At 40.7% G+C, this 19,886-nt stretch overlaps 1 protein-coding gene across 4 annotated transcripts in view; it reads right to left on the reverse strand.

Annotated features, from left to right (window-relative positions):
- Positions 1–581: 581 nt before the first annotated feature.
- The window catches only part of LOC112577753 (CUB and sushi domain-containing protein 1), a 37,364-nt gene continuing 18,059 nt past the window's right edge, over positions 582–19,886 (reverse strand). Inside the window, exons 9-10 of one of the 4 annotated variants that reach the window (XM_025280974.3) lie at positions 9,642–9,798; positions 582–784 (exon numbers count right to left, since the gene is read on the reverse strand). In XM_025280974.3, coding sequence (XP_025136759.3) covers positions 9,680–9,798 — 119 coding nt within the window. In that variant the 3' untranslated portion in view covers positions 582–784; positions 9,642–9,679. Of the gene's footprint in view, positions 785–9,327; positions 9,799–19,114; positions 19,379–19,433; positions 19,672–19,886 lie in introns of those variants that run through there. The other 3 variants (XM_025280968.3, XM_025280946.3, XM_025280966.3) reach the window with 3 other exon arrangements.

Genomic DNA, 19,886 nt, shown 5'->3' on the forward strand with positions numbered 1-19,886 from the left:
CGAACCAGTCTGCTGTTCCATGTCCCATTCTAACTGTTGCTTCTTGACCTGCATATAGATTTCTCAGGAGGCAGGTCAGGTGTTCTGGTATTTCCATCTCTTGAAGAATTTTCCACAGTTTGTTGTGATCTACACAATCAAAGGCTTTGGCATAATCAATAAAGCAGAAGTAGATGTTTTTCTGGAACTCTCTAGTTTTTTTGATGATCCAACGGATATTGGCAATTTATCTCTGATTCCTCTGCCTTTTCTAAACCCAGTTTGAACATCTGGAAGTTCATGGTTCATGTACTTTTGAAGCCTGGCTTGGAGAATTTTGAGCATTACTTTGCTAGCTTGTGAGATGAGTGCAATTGTACAGTAGTTTGAACATTCTTTGGCATTGCCTTGCTTTGGGATTGAAATGAAATCTGACCTTTTCCACTCTTGTGGCCATTGCTAAGTTTTCCACATTTGCTGGCATATTGTGTGCAGCATGTTAATAACATCATCTTTTAGGATTTGAAATAGCTCAACTGGAATTCCATCACCTCCACTAGCTTTGTTCAGAGTGATGCTTCCCAAGGCCAATCTGACTTCACATTCCAGGATGTCTGGTTCTAGGTGAGTGATCACACTATCATGGTTATCTCGGTCCTGAAGATCTTGTTTGTATAGTTTTTCTGTGTATTCTTGCCACCTCTTCTTAATATCTTTTGCTTCTATGCCCCTCTGGGACCTTTATGTTCAGAACCAGGGCTGGGGCTTGTGGATAACTCAGAGTCTGAACACTTTAGGAGTTAGTCTATAGAAAAGGATACATTGTTATAAGAAGTGAGACAATTTTTAAAAAACAGAAGGCAGTACATTCAGTCTGAAGGTGATTCTGTGCCATGTGGGTTGAGAGCTGGGCTCCAGATTCTAATCACTGAGATTCTGACCGAAGAGCTCAAATCCTACTCCTTTTCTATCACTTAGGAAGACTGCTTAATTTTCCCAGGTGTTTCTCTTTTTTAACCAGTTTAAAAAAAAAAAAGTGTTTAATACGATTTCTTAAATCACAAGATTGATGCAAGAAGGAAAGGGACAATACATATAAAGCACTTAAAATAGTGTCTCTTGCTTACAAGTAAACCAGAGCTGGTGCTTTTTTTTCTTTATCTCCCTTCCCATTCCACCTCTAGGTTGATACAGAGCCCTATTTGAGTTTCCTAAGACATAAGCAAATTCCCTTTGGCTATCTGTTTCACATATAGGAATGTAAGTTTCCATGTTACTCTTTCCATACATCTCACCGTCTCCTCCCCTCTCCCCATGTCCATAAGTTTATTCTGTATGTCTGTTTCTCCATTGCTGCCCTGTAAATAAATTCTTCATTACCATTTTTCTAGATTCCATATATGCTTTAGAATACGATATTTATCTTTCTCTTTCTGATTCACTTCAGTCTGTATAATAGGCTCCAGGTTCATCCACCTCATTAAAACTGACTCAGATGTGTTCCTTTTTATGGCTGAGTAATATTCCATTGTGTATATGTAGCACAACTTCTTTATCCATTCATCTGTCGATGGGCATCTAGGTTGCTTCCATGTTCTAGCTATTGTAAATAGTTCTGCAATGAACAATGGGATACATGTATCTATTTCAATTTTGGTTTCCTCAGGGTATATGCCTAGGAGTGGGATTGCTGGGTCATATGGTGCTTTTATTCCTAGTTTTTTAAGGAATCTCCAAACTGTCTTCCATAGTGGCTGTATCAATTTACATTCCCACCAACAGTGCAAGAGCGTTCCCTTTGCTCCACACCCTCTCCAGGATGTATTGTTTGTAGACTTTTTGATGATGGCCATTCTGACTGGTGTGAGGTGATATCTCATTGTAGTTTTGATTTGCATGTCTCTAACTAAGATCATGGCATCTGGTCCCATCACGTCATGGGAAATAGATGGGGAAACAGTGGAAACACTGTCAGACTATTTTTCTGGACTCCAAAATCACTGCAGATGGTGATTGCAGCCATGAAATTAAAAGATGCTTACTCCTTGGAAGGAAAGTTATGACCAACCTAGATAGCATATTCAAAAGCAGAGACATTACTTTGCCAACAAAGGTCCATCTAGTCAAGGCTATGGTTTTTCCAGTGGTCATGTATGGATGTGAGAGTTGGACTGTGAAGAAAGCTGAGCACTGAAGAATTGATGCTTTTGAACTGTGGTGTTGGAAAAGACTCTTGAGAGTCCCTTGGACTGCAAGGAGATGCAACCAGTCCATTCTGAAGGAGATCAGTCTTGGATGTTCTTTGGAAGGAATGATGCTAAAGCTGAAACTCCAGTACTTTGGCCACCTCATGTGAAGAGTTGACTCATTGGAAAAGAGTCTGATGCTGGGAGGGATCGGGGGCAGGAGAAAAAAGGGACGACAGAGGATCAGATGGTTGGATGGCATCACCGACTCGATGGGTGTGAGTTTGAGTGAATTCCTGGAGTTGGTGATGGACAGGGAGGCCTGACTTGCTGCGATTCATGGGGTCGCAAAGAGTTGGACACAACTGAGCGACTGAACTGAACTGAACTGAATAATGAGCAATGTTGAGGATCTTTTCATGTGTTTGTTAGCCATCTGTATGTCTTCTTTGGAGAAATGTCTATTTAAGTCTTTTGCCCACTTTTAAATTGAGTTGTTTGTTTTTCTGGTATTGAGTTGTATGAGCTGCTTGCATATTTTGGAAATTAATCCTTTGTCAGTTGTTTCATTTGCTATTATTTTCTCACATTCTGAGGGTTGTCTTTTCACCTTGCTTATAGTTTCCTTTGCTGTGCAAAAGCTGTTAAGTTTAATCAGGTCCCACTAATTTACTTTTTTTAAATTTCCATTACTCTAGGAGGTGGGCCATGCTGCTGCTGCTGCTGCTAAGTTGCTTCAGTCGTGTCCAACTCTGTGTGACTCCATAGACGGCAGCCCACCAGGCTCCCCCATCCCTGGGATTCTCCAGGCAAGAACACTGGAGTGGGTTGCCATTGCCTTCTCCTAGGAGGTGGGTCATAGAGGATCTTATTTTGATTCATGTCATTGAGTGTTCTGCCTATGTTTTCCTCTAAGAGTTTTACAGTTTCTGCTCTTACATTTAGCTTTTTAATCCATTTTGAGTTTATCTTTGTGTATGGTGTTAAGAAGTGTTCTAATTTCATTCTTTTACATGTAGCTGCCCAGTTTTCCCAGCACCATTTATTGAAGAGGCTGTCTTTGCCACATTGTATATTCTTGCCTCCTTTGTCAAAAATAAGGTACCCATAGGTGCATGGGTTTATTTCTTGGCTTTCTATCTTGTTCCATTGGTCTATATTTCTGTTTTTGTGCCAGTACCATACTGTCTTGATGACTGTCAGTTCAGTTCAGTCACTCAGTCGTGTCCAACTTTTAGTGACCCCATGAATCGCAGCACGCCAGGCCTCCCTGTCCATCACCAACTCCCAGGGTTCACTCAGACTCACACCCATCGAGTCAATGATGCCATCCAGCCATCTCATCCTCTGTCGTCCCCTTTTTCTCCTGCCCCCAATCCCTCCCAGCATCAGACTCTTTTCCAATGAGTCAACTCTTCGCATGAGGTGGCCAAAGTACTGGAGTTTCAGCTTTAGCATCATTCCTTCCAAAGAACATCCAAGACTGATCTCCTTCAGAATGGACTGGTTGGATCTCCTTGCAGTCCAAGGGACTCTCAAGAGTCTTCTCCAACACCACAGTTCAAAAGCATCAATTCTTCAGTGCTCAGCTTTCTTCACAGTCCAACTCTCACATCCATACATGACCACTGGAAAAACCATAGCCTTGACTAGATGGACCTTTGTTGGCAAAGTAATGTCTCTGCTTTTGAATATGCTATCTAGGTTGGTCATAACTTTCCTTCCAAGGAGTAAGCGTCTTTTAATTTCATGGCTGCAATCACCATCTGCAGTGATTTTGGAGCCCCCAAAAATAAAGTCTGATACTGTTTCCACTGTTTCCCCATCTATTTCCCATGAAGTGATGGGACTAGATGCCATGGTCTTCATTTTGTGAATGTTGAGTTTTAAGCCAACTTTTTCACTCTCCTCTTTCACCTTCATCAAGAGGCTTTTTATGACTTCATCAAGAGGCTTGATGATTGTAGCTTTGTAGTATAATCTGAAGTCAGGAAGGTTGATTCCTCCAGCTCCATTTTTCTTTCTCAAGACTGCTTTGGCTATTGGGGGAATTTTGTGTTTCCATATGAATTGTGAAATTTTGTCTTCTGGTTCTGTGAAAATTCCACTGGTAATTTGATAGGGATTGCATTGAATCTATAGATTGTATTTGGTAATATAGTCATTTTCACAATATTGATTCATTCTACCCAGGAACATGGACTATCTCTCTGCTTATGTCATCTTTGATTCATTTCATTAGTGTTGTGTAATAATTTTCTGTGTACAGTTTTCTTGTCTCCTTAGATAAGTTTATCCCTAGATATTTTATTCTTTTTGTTGCAATGGTGAATGGGATTGATTCCTTAATTTCTCTTTCTGATTTTTCATTGTTAGTATATAGAAATGCAAGTGATTTCTGTGTATTGGTTCTGTATCCTGCAAGTTTGCTAAATTCACTGATTAGCTTTAGTAATTTTCTAATACTATCTTTAGGGTTTTCTGTGTATAGTATCATGTCATCTGCAAACAGTGAGAGCTTTACTTCTTCTTTTCTGATCTGGATTCCTTTTATTTTTCGTCTCTGATTGCTATAACTAGGACTTCTAGAACTGTGCTGAATGATACTGGTGAAGGTGGACACCCTTGTCTTGTTCCTGATCTTAGGGGTAATGCTTTCAGCTTTTCACCATTCAGAATAATGTTTGCTATAGGCTTATCATATTTGGCCTTTACTATGTTGAGGTAGGTTCCTTCTTTGACCACTCTTTGAAGAGTTTTCATCATAAATGGTGCTGAATTTTGTCAAAGGCTTGACAGGCTTTGTGAAAGGCTTCTGTAACGAGGCAGAAAATCTGCATCTATTGAGATTATCATATAGTTTTCAAGTTTCAGTTTGTTAATATGGTGTGTCACATTGATTGATTTCCATATATTGAAGAATCCTTTCATCCCTGGAATAAACCCAACTTGATCATAATATATGAGCTTTTTGATGTGTTGCTGAATTCTGTTTGCTAAAATTCTGTTCAGGATTTTTGCATCTGTGTTCATCAATGATATTGGCCTGTAGTTTTCTTTTTTTTGTGTTGTCTTTGGTTTTGGTATCAGGGTGATGGTGGCCTCATAGAATGAGTTTGGAAGTGTTTCTTCCTCTGTGGTATTTTGAAAGAGTTTTAGAAGGATAGGCATTAGCTCTTCGCTAAATGTTTGATAGAATTCTGTGAAGCCATCAGGTCCTGGGTTTTTGTTTTTGGGGAGATTTTTGATCACAGCTTCAATTTCAGTGCATATAATTTGGTTGTTCATAACTTCTATTTCTTCCTGGCTCAGTCTTGGAAGATTGAACTGTTCTAAGAATCTGTCCATTTCTTCCAGGTTATCCATCTTATTGCCATATAGTTATTCTTAATAGTCTCTTATAATCCTTTGTATTTCTGCACTGTCTGTTGTAACCTCTACTTTTTCATTTCTAATTCTGTTGATTTGAGTCTTCTCTCTTTTTTTCTTGATGAGTCTGGCTAAAGGTTTGTCAGTTTTGTTTATATTTTCTCAAAGAATGAGCTTTTAGTTTTATTAATCGTTACTATTGTTTCTTTCATTTCTTTTTCATTTATTTCTACTCTGACCTTTATGATTTCTTTCCTTCCGCTAACTTTGGGGGTTTTTTGTTCTTTTTTTCCAGTTGTTTTAGGTGTAAAGTTAGGCTGTCTGTTCGATGTTTTTTCTTGTTTCTTGAGGTAGGGTTGTATTGTATCAGCCTCCCTCTTAGAACCGCGTTTGCTGCTTCCCATAGGTTTTGAGTTGTGTTTTCATTGTCATTCGTTTCTAGAAATTTTTTGATTTCCCTTTTGATTTCTTCAGTAGCCTGTTGGTTATTTAGAAACGTATTCTTTAATCTCCATGTGTTTGTGTTTTTTTATAGGGTTTTTTTGTGTGTAATTGATATCTAGTCTCATAGCATTGTGGTCAGAAAAGAAGCTTGATACAGTTTCAGTTTTCTTAAATTTACTGAGGTTTGATTTGTGACCCACAATGTGGTCTATCCTGGAGAATGTTCACGTGCACTTGAGAAGAAGGTGTGTTCTGCATTTGGATGGAATGTCCTGAAGCTATCAGTGAGATCCATCTCATCTAATGTATATTTAAGACTTGTGTTTCCTTATTGATTTTCTTTGATGATCTGTCCATTGGTGTGAGTGGGGTGTTAAAGTCTCCTACTATTACTGTGTTCCTGTCCATTTTTCCTTTTATGTCTGTTAGTGTTCTCTTATGTATTGAGGTGCTCCTAGTTGGATGCATAGATATTTACAATTGTTATGTCTTCCTCTTGGATTGATCCCTTGATCATTATGTAGTGTCCTTCCTTATCTCTTGTAATAGTCTTTATTTTAAAGTCTATTTTGTCTGATATGAGGATTGCTACTCCAGCTTTCCTTTGCTTCCCATTTGCATGGAATATATTTTCCTATCCTCTCACTTGCACTCTATGCGTGTCTTTAGGTCTGAAGTGGATTTCTTGTAGACAGCATATAAATGGGTCTTGTTTTTGTACTATTCAGCCAGTCTATGTCTTTTGGGTGGAGCATTTGATCCATTTACATTTAAAGTAACTATTGATATGTATGTTCCTATTGCCATTTTCTTAATTGTTTGGGGTTTGATTGTGTAGATCTTTTCCTTCTCTTGTATTTCTTGACTATGTAAGTCCCTTTAACATTTGTTGTAAAGCTGGTTTGGTGGTACTAAATTCTGTTAACTTTTGCTTGTCTGAAAAGCTTTTGATTTCCCCATCAGTTTTGAATGAGATTCTTGCTGGGTACAGAAATCTTGGTTGTAGTTATTTCCCTTTCAGTACTTTAAATATATCCTGCCTTTCCCTTCTGACCTGCAGAGTTTCTGCTGAAAGGTTAGCTGTTAAACGTATGGGGTTTCCCTTGTATGTTACTTGTTGCTTTTCCCTTGTTGTTTTTAATATTCTTTCTTTGTGTTTAATTTTGTTAGTTTGATTAGTATGTGTCTTGGTGTGTTTCTCCTTGGGTTTATCCTGTGTGTGGGACTCTTTGTACCTCGTGGACTTGATTGACTATTTCCTTTTCCATGTTGGGAAAAATTTCAACTATAATCTCTTCAAAATTTTTCTCATACACCTTCTTTTCTCTTCTTCTTCTGGGATCCCTATAATTCAAATGTTGGTGCATTTGATATTGTCCCTGAGGTCTCTGAGGCTAACCTCAGTTCTTTTCATTCTTTTTACTTTATTCTGCTCTTCAGAAGTTATTTCCACCATTTTATCTTCCAGCTCACTGATTCATTCTTCTGCTTCAGATATTCTGCTATTAATTCCTTCTAGAGTATTTTTAATTTCAGTAATTGTGCTTTGTCTCTATGTTTATTCTTTAATTCTTCTAGGTCTTTGTTAATTGATTTTTGCATTTTCTCCATTCTGTTTTCAAGGTTTTTGATCACCTTTACTATCATTATCAGAGAAGGCAATGGCACCCCACTCCAGTACTCTTGCCTGGAAAATCCCATGGATGGAGGAGCCTGGTGGGCTGCAGTCCATGGGGTCGCTAAGAGTCGGACATGACTAAGCGACTTCACTTTCACTTTTCACGTTCATGCATTGGAGAAGGAAATGGCAACCCACTCCAGTGTTCTTGCCTGGAGAATCCCAGCGATGGGGGAGCCTGGTGGGCCACCGAGTATGGGGTCGCACAGAGTCAGACACGACTGAAGCGACTTAGCAGCAGCAGCAGCAGCAGCAGCAGCAGCACTATCATTATTCTGAATTCTTTTTCAGGTCGTTTGCCTATTTCCTCTTCATTTGGACTTCTCTGTTTCTAGTTTGTTCCTTCATTTGTGTAGTATTTCTCTTCCTTTTAATTATTTTTTTTCTAAACTTATTGGGTTTGAGGTCTCCTTTTCCCAAGCTTCACAATTGAATCCTTTCTTCCTTTTGGTTTCTGCCCTCCTAAGGATGATCCAGTGGTTTGTGTAAGTTTCATATAGGGTGAGATTTGTCCTGAGTTTTTTGTTTGTTTTTCCTCCGATGGGCAAGGCTGAGTGAGGTGGTAATACTAATACTATCTGCTGATGACTAGGTTTGTATTTTTGTTTTGTTTGTTGTTTAGGTGCTACTGGTGGTTGGGTGATGCCAGGTCTTGTATGCAAGTGGTTTTCTTTGTGTGAGTTCTCACTGTTTGATACTCCCTAGGGTTAGTTCTCTGGTAGTCTAGGGTCTTAGAGTCAGTGCTTCAGGGCTTGATCTCTCCGGCGTTCACAGATCTTTCTTCTTGTGATTGCGCTACACGTGTGGCTAACTTGTGGTTCTTTCCATAGATCAAATGTATTTGATCTATGGATCAAATACAGTTTTCCCTTCAGTCATCTCGTGGACAAACTGAACAAAATAACAGTTCTGGAGTCTAGAAGTCCAAGGTCAGGGTGCCAGCGTGGCCCAGGTCTCACTGAGGATGTCTTCCCCTTAGGTCCTCACAAGGGCTCTCTGATGCATGCTGGGAGAAAAAAACCCTTTTTCTAAAAAAATTGCTTTTTTAAACTGAGATACATCAATAAAAGCTCTCTAGGAGCAAACAAGTTTTAAAGAATGACAGCAAGAGAATATCAAAACTGAATTTTGGACATGTGAACATCTGGACCTAAGTCTTACATATCTGATGTAACACAATCTGTGTGTCAGTTCAGTTCAGCCGCTCAGTCATGTCTGACTCTTTGTGACCCCATGAACCACAGCACGCCAGGCCACCCTGTCCATCACCAACTCCCGGAGTCCACCCAAACCCATGTCCATTGAGTCAGTGATGCCATCCAACCATCTCATCCTCTGTTGTCCCCTTCTCCTCCTGCCCTCAATCTTTCCCAGCATCAGGGTCTTTTCCAATGGGTCAGGTCTTCGAATCAGGTGGCCAAAGTATTGGAGTTTCAGCTTCAACATCAGTCCTTCCAATGAACACCCAGGACTGATCTCCTTTAGGATGGACTGGTTGGGTCTCCTTGCAGTCCAAGGGACTCTCGAGAGTCTTCTCCAACACCACAGTCCAAAAGCATCCATTCTTCAGCGCTCAGCCTTCTTTAGAGTACAGCTGTCACATCCGTACATGACCACTGGGGAAACCATAGCCTTGACTAGACGGACCTTTCTTGGCAAAGTAATATCTCTACTTTTTAATATGCTGTCTAGGTTGGTCATAACTTTCCTTCCAAGGAGTAAGGGTCTTTTAATTTCATGGCTGCAATCACCACCTGCAGTGAAATCTGTGTGTAATCTGCAGCAAATTAATTTGTTTTTCACTACTGGCTTTGTAACCTTTAAAGTGAGGAGATAGAACCATCCTGCCTCGGTCACTGAGATGACCTAGTGAGAGGCAGCAGGTGCAAAGCCCTGGTGACATTAGCCAGCACTTGGCCCGTGTTGGTGCCCCTCAGCCAGAAGACTAGCAGAGGGTCTGGTGAGGGAGACCCTTGGGTACCTACTGTCAACTTCAGCTCCGCCTGGGAGGCTTCAGTGCGGGTCACATCCTCTTTGCTATTAGTTGCATTGAACCAGTCAACAGGGTCGCAGGCTGTCTTTTCCCTATATATTCGTAATATCCCTTCCTCAGTGAATGCATGAAAAACACATCTGGAGGATCTGTGGGGCGTAAACAGACAAATGTTAGCACACACAGAACAATTACATTAGACATTTTAATACACAGAAGGCATCAGATCAGATCAGTCGCTCAGTCATGTCCGACTCTTTGCGACATCATGAATCGCAGCACGCCAGGCCTCCCTGTCCATTGCCAACTCCCGGAGTTCACTGAGACTCACGTCCATCGAGTCAGTGATGCCATCCAGCCATCTCATCCTCTGTCGCCCCCTTCTCCTCTTGCCCCCAGTCCCTCCCAGCATCAGAGTCTTTTCCAATGAGTCAACTCTTCGCATGAGGTGGCCAAAGTACTGAAGTTTCAGCTTTAGCATCATTCCTTCCAAAGAAATCCCAGGGCTGATCTCCTTCAGAATGGACTGGTTGCATCTCCTTGCAGTCCAAGGGACTCTCAAGAGTCTTCTCCAACACCACAGTTCAAAAGCATCAATTCTTCAGTGCTCAGCTTTCTTCACAGTCCAACTCTCACATCTATACATGACCACAGGAAAAACCATAGCCTTGACTAGACGAACCTTTGTTGGCAAAGTAATGTCTCTGCTTTTGAATATGCTATCTAGGTTGGTTATAACTTTCCTTCCAAGGAGTAAGCGTCTTTTAATTTCATGGCTGCAGTCACCATCTGCAGTGATTTTGGAGCCCAGAAAAATAAAGTCTAACACTGTTTCCACTGTTTCCCCATCTATTTCCCATGAAGTGATAGAACCGGATGCCATGATCTTCGTTTTCTGAATGTTGAGCTTTAAGCTAACTTTTTCACTCTCCACTTTTACTTTCACCAAGAGGCTTTTGAGTTCCTCTTCACTTTCTGCCATAAGGGTGGTGTCATCTGCATATCTGAGGTTATTGATATTTCTCCCGGCAATTTTGATTCCAGTTTGTGTTTCTTCCAGTCCAGCGTTTCTCATGATGTACTCTGCATAGAAGTTAAATAAGCAGGGTGACAATATACAGCCTTGATGGACTCCTTTTCCTATTTGGAACCAGTCTGTTGTTCCATGTCCAGTTCTAACTGTTGCTTCCTGACCTGCATACAAATTTCTCAAGAGGCAGATCAGGTGGTCTGGTATTCCCATCTCTTTCAGAATTTTCCACAGTTTGTTGTGATCCACACAGTCAAAGGCTTTGGCATAGTCAATAAAGCAGAAATAGATGTTTTTCTGGAACTCTCTTGCTTTTCCCATGATCCAGTGTATGTTGGCAATTTGATCTGGGGTTCCTCTGCCTTTTCTAAAACCAGCTTGAACATCAGGAAGTTCATGGTTCACATATTGCTGAAGCCTGGCTTGGAGAATTTTGAGCATTACTTTACTAGCGTGTGAGATGAGTGCAATTGTGCAGTAGTTTGAGCATTCTTTGACATTGCCTTTCTTTGGGATTGGAATGAAAACTGACCTTTTCCAGTCCTGTAGCCACTGCTGAGTTTTCCAATTTGCTGGCATATTGAGTGCAGCACTTTCACAGCATCATCTTTCAGGATTTGAAATAGAGCATCTGGAATTCCATCACCTCCACTAGCTTTGTTTGTAGTGATGCTTTCTAAGGCCCATTTGACTTCACATTCCAGAATGTCTGGCTCTAGGTCAGTGATCACACCATCGTGATTATCTGGGTCGTGAAGATCTTTTTTGTACAGTTCTTCTGTGTATTCTTGCCACCTTTTCTTAATATCTTCTACTTCTGTTAGGTCAATACCATTTCTGTCCTTTATCGAGCCCATCTTTGCATGAAATGTTCCTTTGGTATCTCTGATTTTCTTGAAGAGATCCCTAGTCTTTCCCATTCTGTTGTTTTCCTCTATTTCTTTGCATTGATCTCTGAAGAAGGCTTTCTTATCTCTTCTTGCTATTCTTTGGAACTCTGCATTCAAATGGGTATATTTTTCCTTTTCTCCTTTGCTTTTTGCTTCTCTTTTTCACAGCTATTTGTAAGGCCTCCCCAGACAGCCATTTTGCTTTTTTGCATTTCTTTTGCATGGGGATGGTCTTGATCCCTGTCTCCTGTACAATGTCACGAACCTCATTCCATAGTTCATCAGGCACTCTATCTATCAGATCTAGGCCCTTAAATCTATTTCTCACTTCCACTATATAATCATAAGGGATTTGATATAGGTCATACCTGAATGGTCTAGTGGTTTTCCCTACTTTCTTCAATTTAAGTCTGAATTTGGCAATAAGGAGTTCATAGAAGTTCACAGAAGGCATAGCACTGCTCATTAAGACAGCACGACAGTGGCGATGGTGATGAAGAAGACCTGTCTCCATGTCCCTTCACAGCAGGTTTGTAAGAGTCAGGTGAGCCGGGCGGGAGCAGGCAGGCTGCTGCGACATGCAGACAGTCATCTGTCACTGGGGTGGATGCAGCGCACCTGTGTTACCAGATCCGCCAGGGCCAGCGTGGGTAGTGAACTGGGACTGCGGACACTAGGTAAGGTCTCATCAGTCAGGCTGACCTGGAAATCACTACTGCCGTGTCACTGACTATCCGAGTCCACTTGCTGTGGGAAGACTTAGGAGGCTCAGAGGAACTGACATCTGCCAGGGCCCTTCTGCCCTCAGAAAGCCTGCATTTCACAGCACCACTTTGACTGCACAGATCCGGCTTATGGAAACAAAGATGCTTTATTTCCCAAGATCTTTATTTTGTAAGTAAAGCCAATCTCTCATCTAGCTCTTCTGCTCTACTCTAATCCCCCTGATGAGAAATAGTCCAGAACTGGTAAGAAAGCTAGACTAAATGATGTCAAAAACCAAAGGCAAACTGTCTTCTTAAAATATTACAGTTCATCTGGAACAGGAATTCTTACAAAGATTATTGAGCTATTCTCTTCACTGGATACCAAAAAAATAAACTTTTTCACATTTCTGCTAATATGTTTAAAATTCTATTTTTGCAGTATTGCTGTAACATTTTACAAGGGAATTGATGTAAATATGTATCAGTGAATCCCCTAAATTTCTCTCTGCTCTGTCTCATGACATGTGTAAATTGTTTAATTGGACAACATCCGCCGTGAGTGGGACGGGTCACAAGGTACTTTTGGACTTCCCAGGTATAAAGAAAGATGCTGGTCTCCCTAAATGTGTTTTTAGCAAACGCACTTATGGCCACAGTGTGATGAGGACAAAGCACAGAGTCCCTGGTTGCACTTTTCTTTCTGGCTCCACTGGACGTTTGCCTGTTTTCCCAGACAGGCTGACCCTACAAGACGTCTCCCAACAACAGAACAATGTCAGCACTTGCTAGGGCTTTGATGGACCCAACTTCCTAATAGTAATAGTTTTAAAACTCAAGTTTGAAGCAAGGACTTGACACAGGCCTCTGACACAGCTGCTGATTGATCAGGACACTGAGCAGGCCCGTCATCAGCAGTATCACCAAGGCCCACTTTTTATCAGCAAGCCCGAGATGCCTTGTCTTTTTTTTCTAAAATAAAAAGCCTTTTAAACAGTATCCAGATCGCTTTCCCTAGTTGGAAGGGGCACACCCAGTGGAAGCTGTGAATGTGCCAAGGCCCTCTCGTTGGCGGGTCGGGTGGACCAGCCAGGCTGGGCACCAGCAGAAGCAGCAGGTTGCCAGGGCAGTTCCAACTGTGCTCAGCTGTGACCACTGGGGACATGGAGGATCCTTTTGGGTCCTTGTCCTCTGACCTGTTGCTGGTGGTTTGCAGTGTAATGTAACCACCACAGTGGAGGTGCTAGACTGTGTGCCTATACAAAGAAGCTCGTTTCATCAGTGCTTCCCTTCAGAGAGGATAGGGCACATTGAGGTAGAGTCTGCAACGCTATAGCTGATTCATACCGATGTTTGGTAGAAACCAATGCAATATTGTAAAGCAATTATCCTTCAATTAGAAATAAATTTAAAAGCTTGCAGATTTGTCACTGACCTTGACAAAATCAGCAAACAGAACACACCACCACCATCCACTGTGTTTCCTTCAATCAAAGAAAACATTGCCTGGATAGCGCACTGATTTCTGTGTTTGATTTGTAAATAACATTTATATAGAATAGTTCAGAAAAAAAATTTTAAGGTAGGTCTCATACTTCATGGTGTACAATGCATGAATTCCTTTAACCATGTTGGAACTTTTTGCCTCATCTAAGAATTAAATGCAAAACCCAGCAACTGTGACTGAACTTACAGCATTTCACATACTCTCTCCACATTTGACCCTGGAACAGAGTTTATGGCTAAGAAACCAGTGTGAAAACCTGAATACAGAAAACACCAGAAAATGCAACTTATCTAAGTGTTTTCTGTTCTGTTTTTAAGTTTGACTTACATTATAATTTGGGGACACAGTATATTGTCTAAATATTCTCTAAATTTATAACACACAACAGGCCAGGTGATTTGGAGTAATGAATATCTTCATTAGGAAATAAACCTGCACCTCGCTTGTTTGCTGCCGCGTGCATTAAGCAAGGTATGACACACAACAGAAAGCGAGAATTAATGTATCGGAGACGGAGGATGTCTGATGATGGAGACACTTAAGGAAGGACAATTGAACTGCTGGAATGCACAGCTGATGCTGTCACGATGCGTTGTCTACTGTAGCATCCTCATGTGGGGAGAGACGCACAACCCTCTTTATAAGGCTCCCTGTTATACCTCATTCCGGTTCAACATCTGAGTCCACTTCTGCCTACAAAGTGCCCAAGCCTCCTTTCAGTAAAACAGCGTGGGACAACGGCAGAGGTTTTCCTTTTAAGTAAAGTAGTGATATTCCATTAACAAACCACCGTTATGAGGGGAACAGGAACCTGTGTGGGCTTGGTGTTTTAAATAACTGAAACATTAATTTGTTCATGGACTAAACGAATCAGAAATTTGTTTGGCTTCACAGAGTATAGTAGTGAACTGAACATCTTATTTGATTTAAATCTGTAACTGTTCTGGTATACTAACCTGGAGTTTAGTAACTGTTTTATTAACTTCTCTCCTTTATCTACAAGTAAAAAGACAAATTATCACTTTGAAAAAACATTTATTTTCAAATAAGTTTGAAAAAATGTCAAACCAAAGCAATGTTCGTTTCTCCAGATTTTTAAAATTTATTTTAATTGGAGGCTAATTACTTTATGATATCATAGTTGTTTTTGCCATACATTGACATGAATCAGCCACGGGTGTATATGTGCCCCCCCACCCCGTCCTGAACCCCCCTCCCCTTCCCTCCCCATCCCATCCCTCTGGGTTGTCCGAGTGCACCAGCTTTGGGTGCCCTGCTTCATGCATGAAACTTAGACTTGTCATTATTTCACATATGGTGATACATATGTTTCACTGCTCTTCTCTCAAATCATCCCACCCTCACCCTCTCTCACAGAATCCAGGGGTCTGTTCTTATGTCTGTGTCTCTTTTGCTGTCTCGCATATAGGGTCGTTGTTACCATCTTTCTAAATTCCATATATATGCATTAATACACTGTATTGGTTTTTTCTTTCTGACTTCACTCTGTATAATAGGCTCCAATTTCATCCACCTCATTAGAACTGACTCAATTGCATTCTTTTTTATAGCTGAGTAATATTCCACTCTGTATATGTACCACAACTTTCTTATCCATCTGCCATTGAACATCTAGGTTGCTTCCACGTCCTAGCTATTGTAAACAGTCCTGCAATGAACATTGGGGTACACAGTTCAGTTCAGTCGCTCAGTTGTGTCCAACTCTTTGCAACCCCATGGACTACAGCACGCCAGGCCTCCCTGTCCATCACCAACTCCTGGAGTTTACTCAAACTCATGTCCATTGAGTCAGTGATGCTATCCAACCATCTAATCCTCTGTTGTCCCCTTCTGCCTTCAGTCTTCCCCAGCATCAGCATCTCTTCAAATTAGTCAGTTCTTCATATCAAGTGGCCAAAGTATTGGAGTTTCAGCTTCAGCATCAGTCCTTCCAATGAATATTCAGGACTTATTTCCTTTAGGATTTACTGGTTTGATCTCCTTGTTGTCCAAAAAACTCTCAAGAGTCTTCTCCCCAACACCACTATTCTAAAACATCAATTCTTTGGCACTCAGCTTTCTTTATAGTCCAACTCTCACATCCATACATGACTACTGGGAAAACCATAGCCTTGACTAGATGGACCTTTGTTGGCAAAGCAATGTCTCTGCTTTTTAATATGCTGTCTAGGTTGGTCATAACTTTCCTTCTAAGGAGTAAGTGTCTTTTAATTTCATGGCTGTAGTCATCATCTACAGTGATTTTGGAGCCCAAAAAATAAAGTCTGACACTGTTTCCCCGTCTATTTGCCATGAAGTGATGGGACCAGATGCTATGATCTTAGTTTTCTGAATGTTGAGCTTTAAACCAACTTTTTCACTCTCCTCTTTCACTTTCATCAAGAGGCTCTTTAGTTCATCTTCGCTTTCTGCCATAAGGCTGGTGTCATCTCCATATCTGAGGTTATTAATATTTCTCTTGGCAATCTTGATTACAGTTTGTGCTTCATCCAGCCTGGCTGGATGAAGCACATTCATTCTTTCTCATGGAAGAAATGGAGTAGCCATCATAGTCAACAGAAGAGTCCAAAAGGCAGTACTTGGACATACTCAAAATGACAGAATGATCTCTGTTTGTTTCCAAGGCAAATCATTCAATATCATGGTAATCCAAGTCTATGCCCTGACCAGTAATGCTGAAGAAGCTGAAGTTGAATGGTTCTATGAAGACCTACAAGGCCTTCTAGAACTGACACCCCAAAAAGATGTCCTTTTCATCATAGGGGACTAGAATGCAAAAGCGGAGAAGGCAATGGCACCCCACTCCAGCACTCTTGCCTGGAAAATCCCATGGACGGAGGAGCCTGGTGGGCTGCAGTCCATGGGGTCGCTAGGAGTTGGACACAACTGAGCAACTTCACTTTCACTTTTCACTTTCATGCATTGGAGAAGGGAATGGCAACCCACTCCAGTGTTCTTGCCTGGAGAATCCCAGGGATGGGGGAGCCTGGTGGGCTGCTGTCTGTGGGGTCGCACAGAGTCGGACACGACTGAAGCGACTTAGCAGCAGCAGCAGCAGAATGCAAAAGTAGGAAGTCAGGAAACACCTGGAGTAACAGGCAAATTTGGCCTTGGAATACAGAATGAAGCAAGGCAAAGACTAATAGAGTTTTGCCAAGAGAATACACTGGTCATAACAAACACCCTCTTCCAACAACACAAGAGAAGACTCTACACGTGGACATCACCACATGGTCAACACTGATATCAGATTGTTTTCTTTGCAGCCAAAGATGGAGAAGCTCTATACAGTCAGCAAAAACAACACCAGGAGTTGACTGTGGCTCAGATAATGAACTCCTTATTGCCAAATTCAGACTTAAATTGAAGAAAGTAGAGATAATCACTAGACCATTCATGTATGATTTAAATCAAATCCCTTACGATTATACAGTGGAAGTGACAGATTCGAGGGATGAGATCTGATAGAGTGCCTGAAGAACTATGAACAGAGGTTCGTGACATTGTACAGAAGACAGGGATCAAGATCATCCCCAAGAAAAAGAAATGCAAAAAAGCAAAATGGCTGTCTGAGGAGGCCTTACAAATAGCTGTGAAAAGAAGAGAAGCAAAAAGCAAAGGAGAAAAGGAAAAATATACCCATTTGAATGCAGAGTTCCAAAGAATAGCAAGGAGAGATGAGAAAGCCTTCCTCGGTGATCAGTGCAAAGAAATAGAGGAAAACAATAGGATGGGAAAGACTAGAGATCTCTTCAAGAAAATCAGAGATACCAAGGGAACACTTCATGCAAAGATGAGCTCAACAAATAAAGGGGTCACCTGTCTCTTTCAGTTGTGGTTTCTTCGGTGTGTATGCCCAGCAGTGGGACTGCTGGGTGGTATGGCAGTTCTTTTTCTGTTTCCTGTTTTTTAAGGAGTCTCCACACTTGTCTCCATAGCGGCTGTATTAGTTTGCATTCCCACCAACAGTGTAAGAGGGTTCCCTTTTCTTCACACCCTCTGTAGCATTTGTTTGTAGACTTTTTGATGGCAGCCATTCTGACCAGTGTGAGGTGGTACCTCATTGAGGTTTTAATTTGCATTTCTCTGATAATGAGTGATGTTGAGTATCTTTTCATGTTTGTTAGTCATCTGCCTTCTTTGGAAAAATGTCTGTTTATTTCTTTGACCCATTTTTTAATTGGGTTATTTTTCTGGTATTGAGCTGCATGAGTTGCTTGGATATTTTGGAGATTAATTCTTTGTTGTTTCGTTTACTGTTATTTTCTCCCATTCTGAAGGCTGTCTTTTCACCTTGTTTATATTTTCCTTCGTTGTGCAAAAGTTTTTAAGTTTAATCAGGTCCCGTTTGTTTATTTTTGCTTTTATTTCCATTACTCTGGGAGGTGGGTCATGGAGGATCTTGCTGTGATTTATATCAGAGAATGTTCTGCCTATTTTTCCTCTAAGAGTTTTATAGTTTGTGGTCTTACATTTAGATCTTTAATCCATTTTGAGTTTACTTTTGTGTATGGTGTTAGAAAATGTTCTAGTTTCATTCTTTTATAGATGGTTGACCAGTTTTTCCAGCACCACTTGTTAAACAGGTTGTCTTTTCTCCATTGTATATTTTTGCCTCCTTTGTGAAAGATAAGATTGTCCATAGGTGTGTGGATTTGTCTCTGGGTTTTCTGTTTTGTTCCATTAATCTATATTTCTGTCTTTGTGCCAGTACCATGCTGTGTTGATGACCATAGCTTTGTAGTATAGTTTGAAGTCAGGCAGGTTGATTCCTCCAATTCCATTCTTCTTTCTCAAGATTTCTTTGGCTGTTCAAGGTTTTTTGTATTTCCATACAAATTGTGAAAATATTTGTTCTAGTTCTGTGAAAAATACTGTTGGTAGCTTGATAGGGATTGCATTGAATCTATAGATTGCTCTGGGTGGTATACTCATTTTCACTAAATTGATTCATCTGATCTATGAACATGGTATATTTCTCCATCTGTTTGTGACATCTTTGATTTCTTTCATCAGTGTTTTACAGTTTCCTATATATAGGTCTTTTGTTTCTTTAGGTAAATTTATTCCTAACTGTTTTATTCTTTTCATTTCAATGGTGAATGGGATTGTTTCCTTAATTTTTCTTTCTGTTTTCTCATTGTTAGTGTATAGGAATGCAAGGGACTACTGTGGATTAATTTTATGTCCTGCAGCTTTACTATATTCACTAATTAGCTCTAGTAATTTCTGGTCATGTCTTTAGGTTTTCTATGTAGAGGATCATGTCATCAGCAAACAGTGGGAGTTTTAATTCTTCTTTTCCAATCTGGATTCATTTTATTTCTTTTTCTTCTCAGATTGCTGTAGTTAGAATTTCCAAAACTATGTTGAATAGTAGTGGTGAGAGTGGGCACCCTTGTCTTGTTCCTGATTTTAAAGGAAATGCTTTCAATGTTTTTCTATTGAGGATAATCTTTGCTGTGGATTTATCATAGATGGCTTTTATTGTGTTGAGGTGTGTTCTTTCTATGCCTACTTTCTGGAGAGTTTTTATCATTAATGGGTGTTGAATTTTGTCAAAAGCTTTCTTTGCATCTGTTGAGATAATCATATGGATTTTATCTTTCAGTTTGTTAATATGGTGATTCACATTGCTTGATTTGCAAATATTGAAGAATCATTGCATCCCTGGGATAAAACCCACTTGGTCATGATGTATGATCTTTTTAATATGTTTTTGGATTCTGTTTCCTAGAATTTTGGCTCAGATCCACCTGCAAGGAAGAATCCCGGATAGCAGGTGTATACCAAGGTGTAGCCAAAGGTGGGGAGGCCTATGGCTTTCACATCTGCATGGGCTGGTATTTCAGGCTGGCAGCAGGTGTGAGCTGAAATGGGATTTAGTCCATTAGTAAGTCCACTGGAGCCTAAGCTTATGTGTCTAAGGAAATACAGACAAAGAGATGGAAATGGCTATTAAGTTAGTTTGCCATTTACAATTGAGAATACAGGAGCTTTACAGATCACTGACACTCTGGTCTCTGCAGCTTACAGCACAGCAGAGCCTTGGTGTTGCCAGGTCTCTCTCTTCCTCTCCCTCCAC

This window comes from Bubalus bubalis, chromosome 1 (assembly GCF_019923935.1).
Source record: "Bubalus bubalis isolate 160015118507 breed Murrah chromosome 1, NDDB_SH_1, whole genome shotgun sequence".
NCBI classification, from domain to species: domain Eukaryota; kingdom Metazoa; phylum Chordata; class Mammalia; order Artiodactyla; family Bovidae; genus Bubalus; species Bubalus bubalis.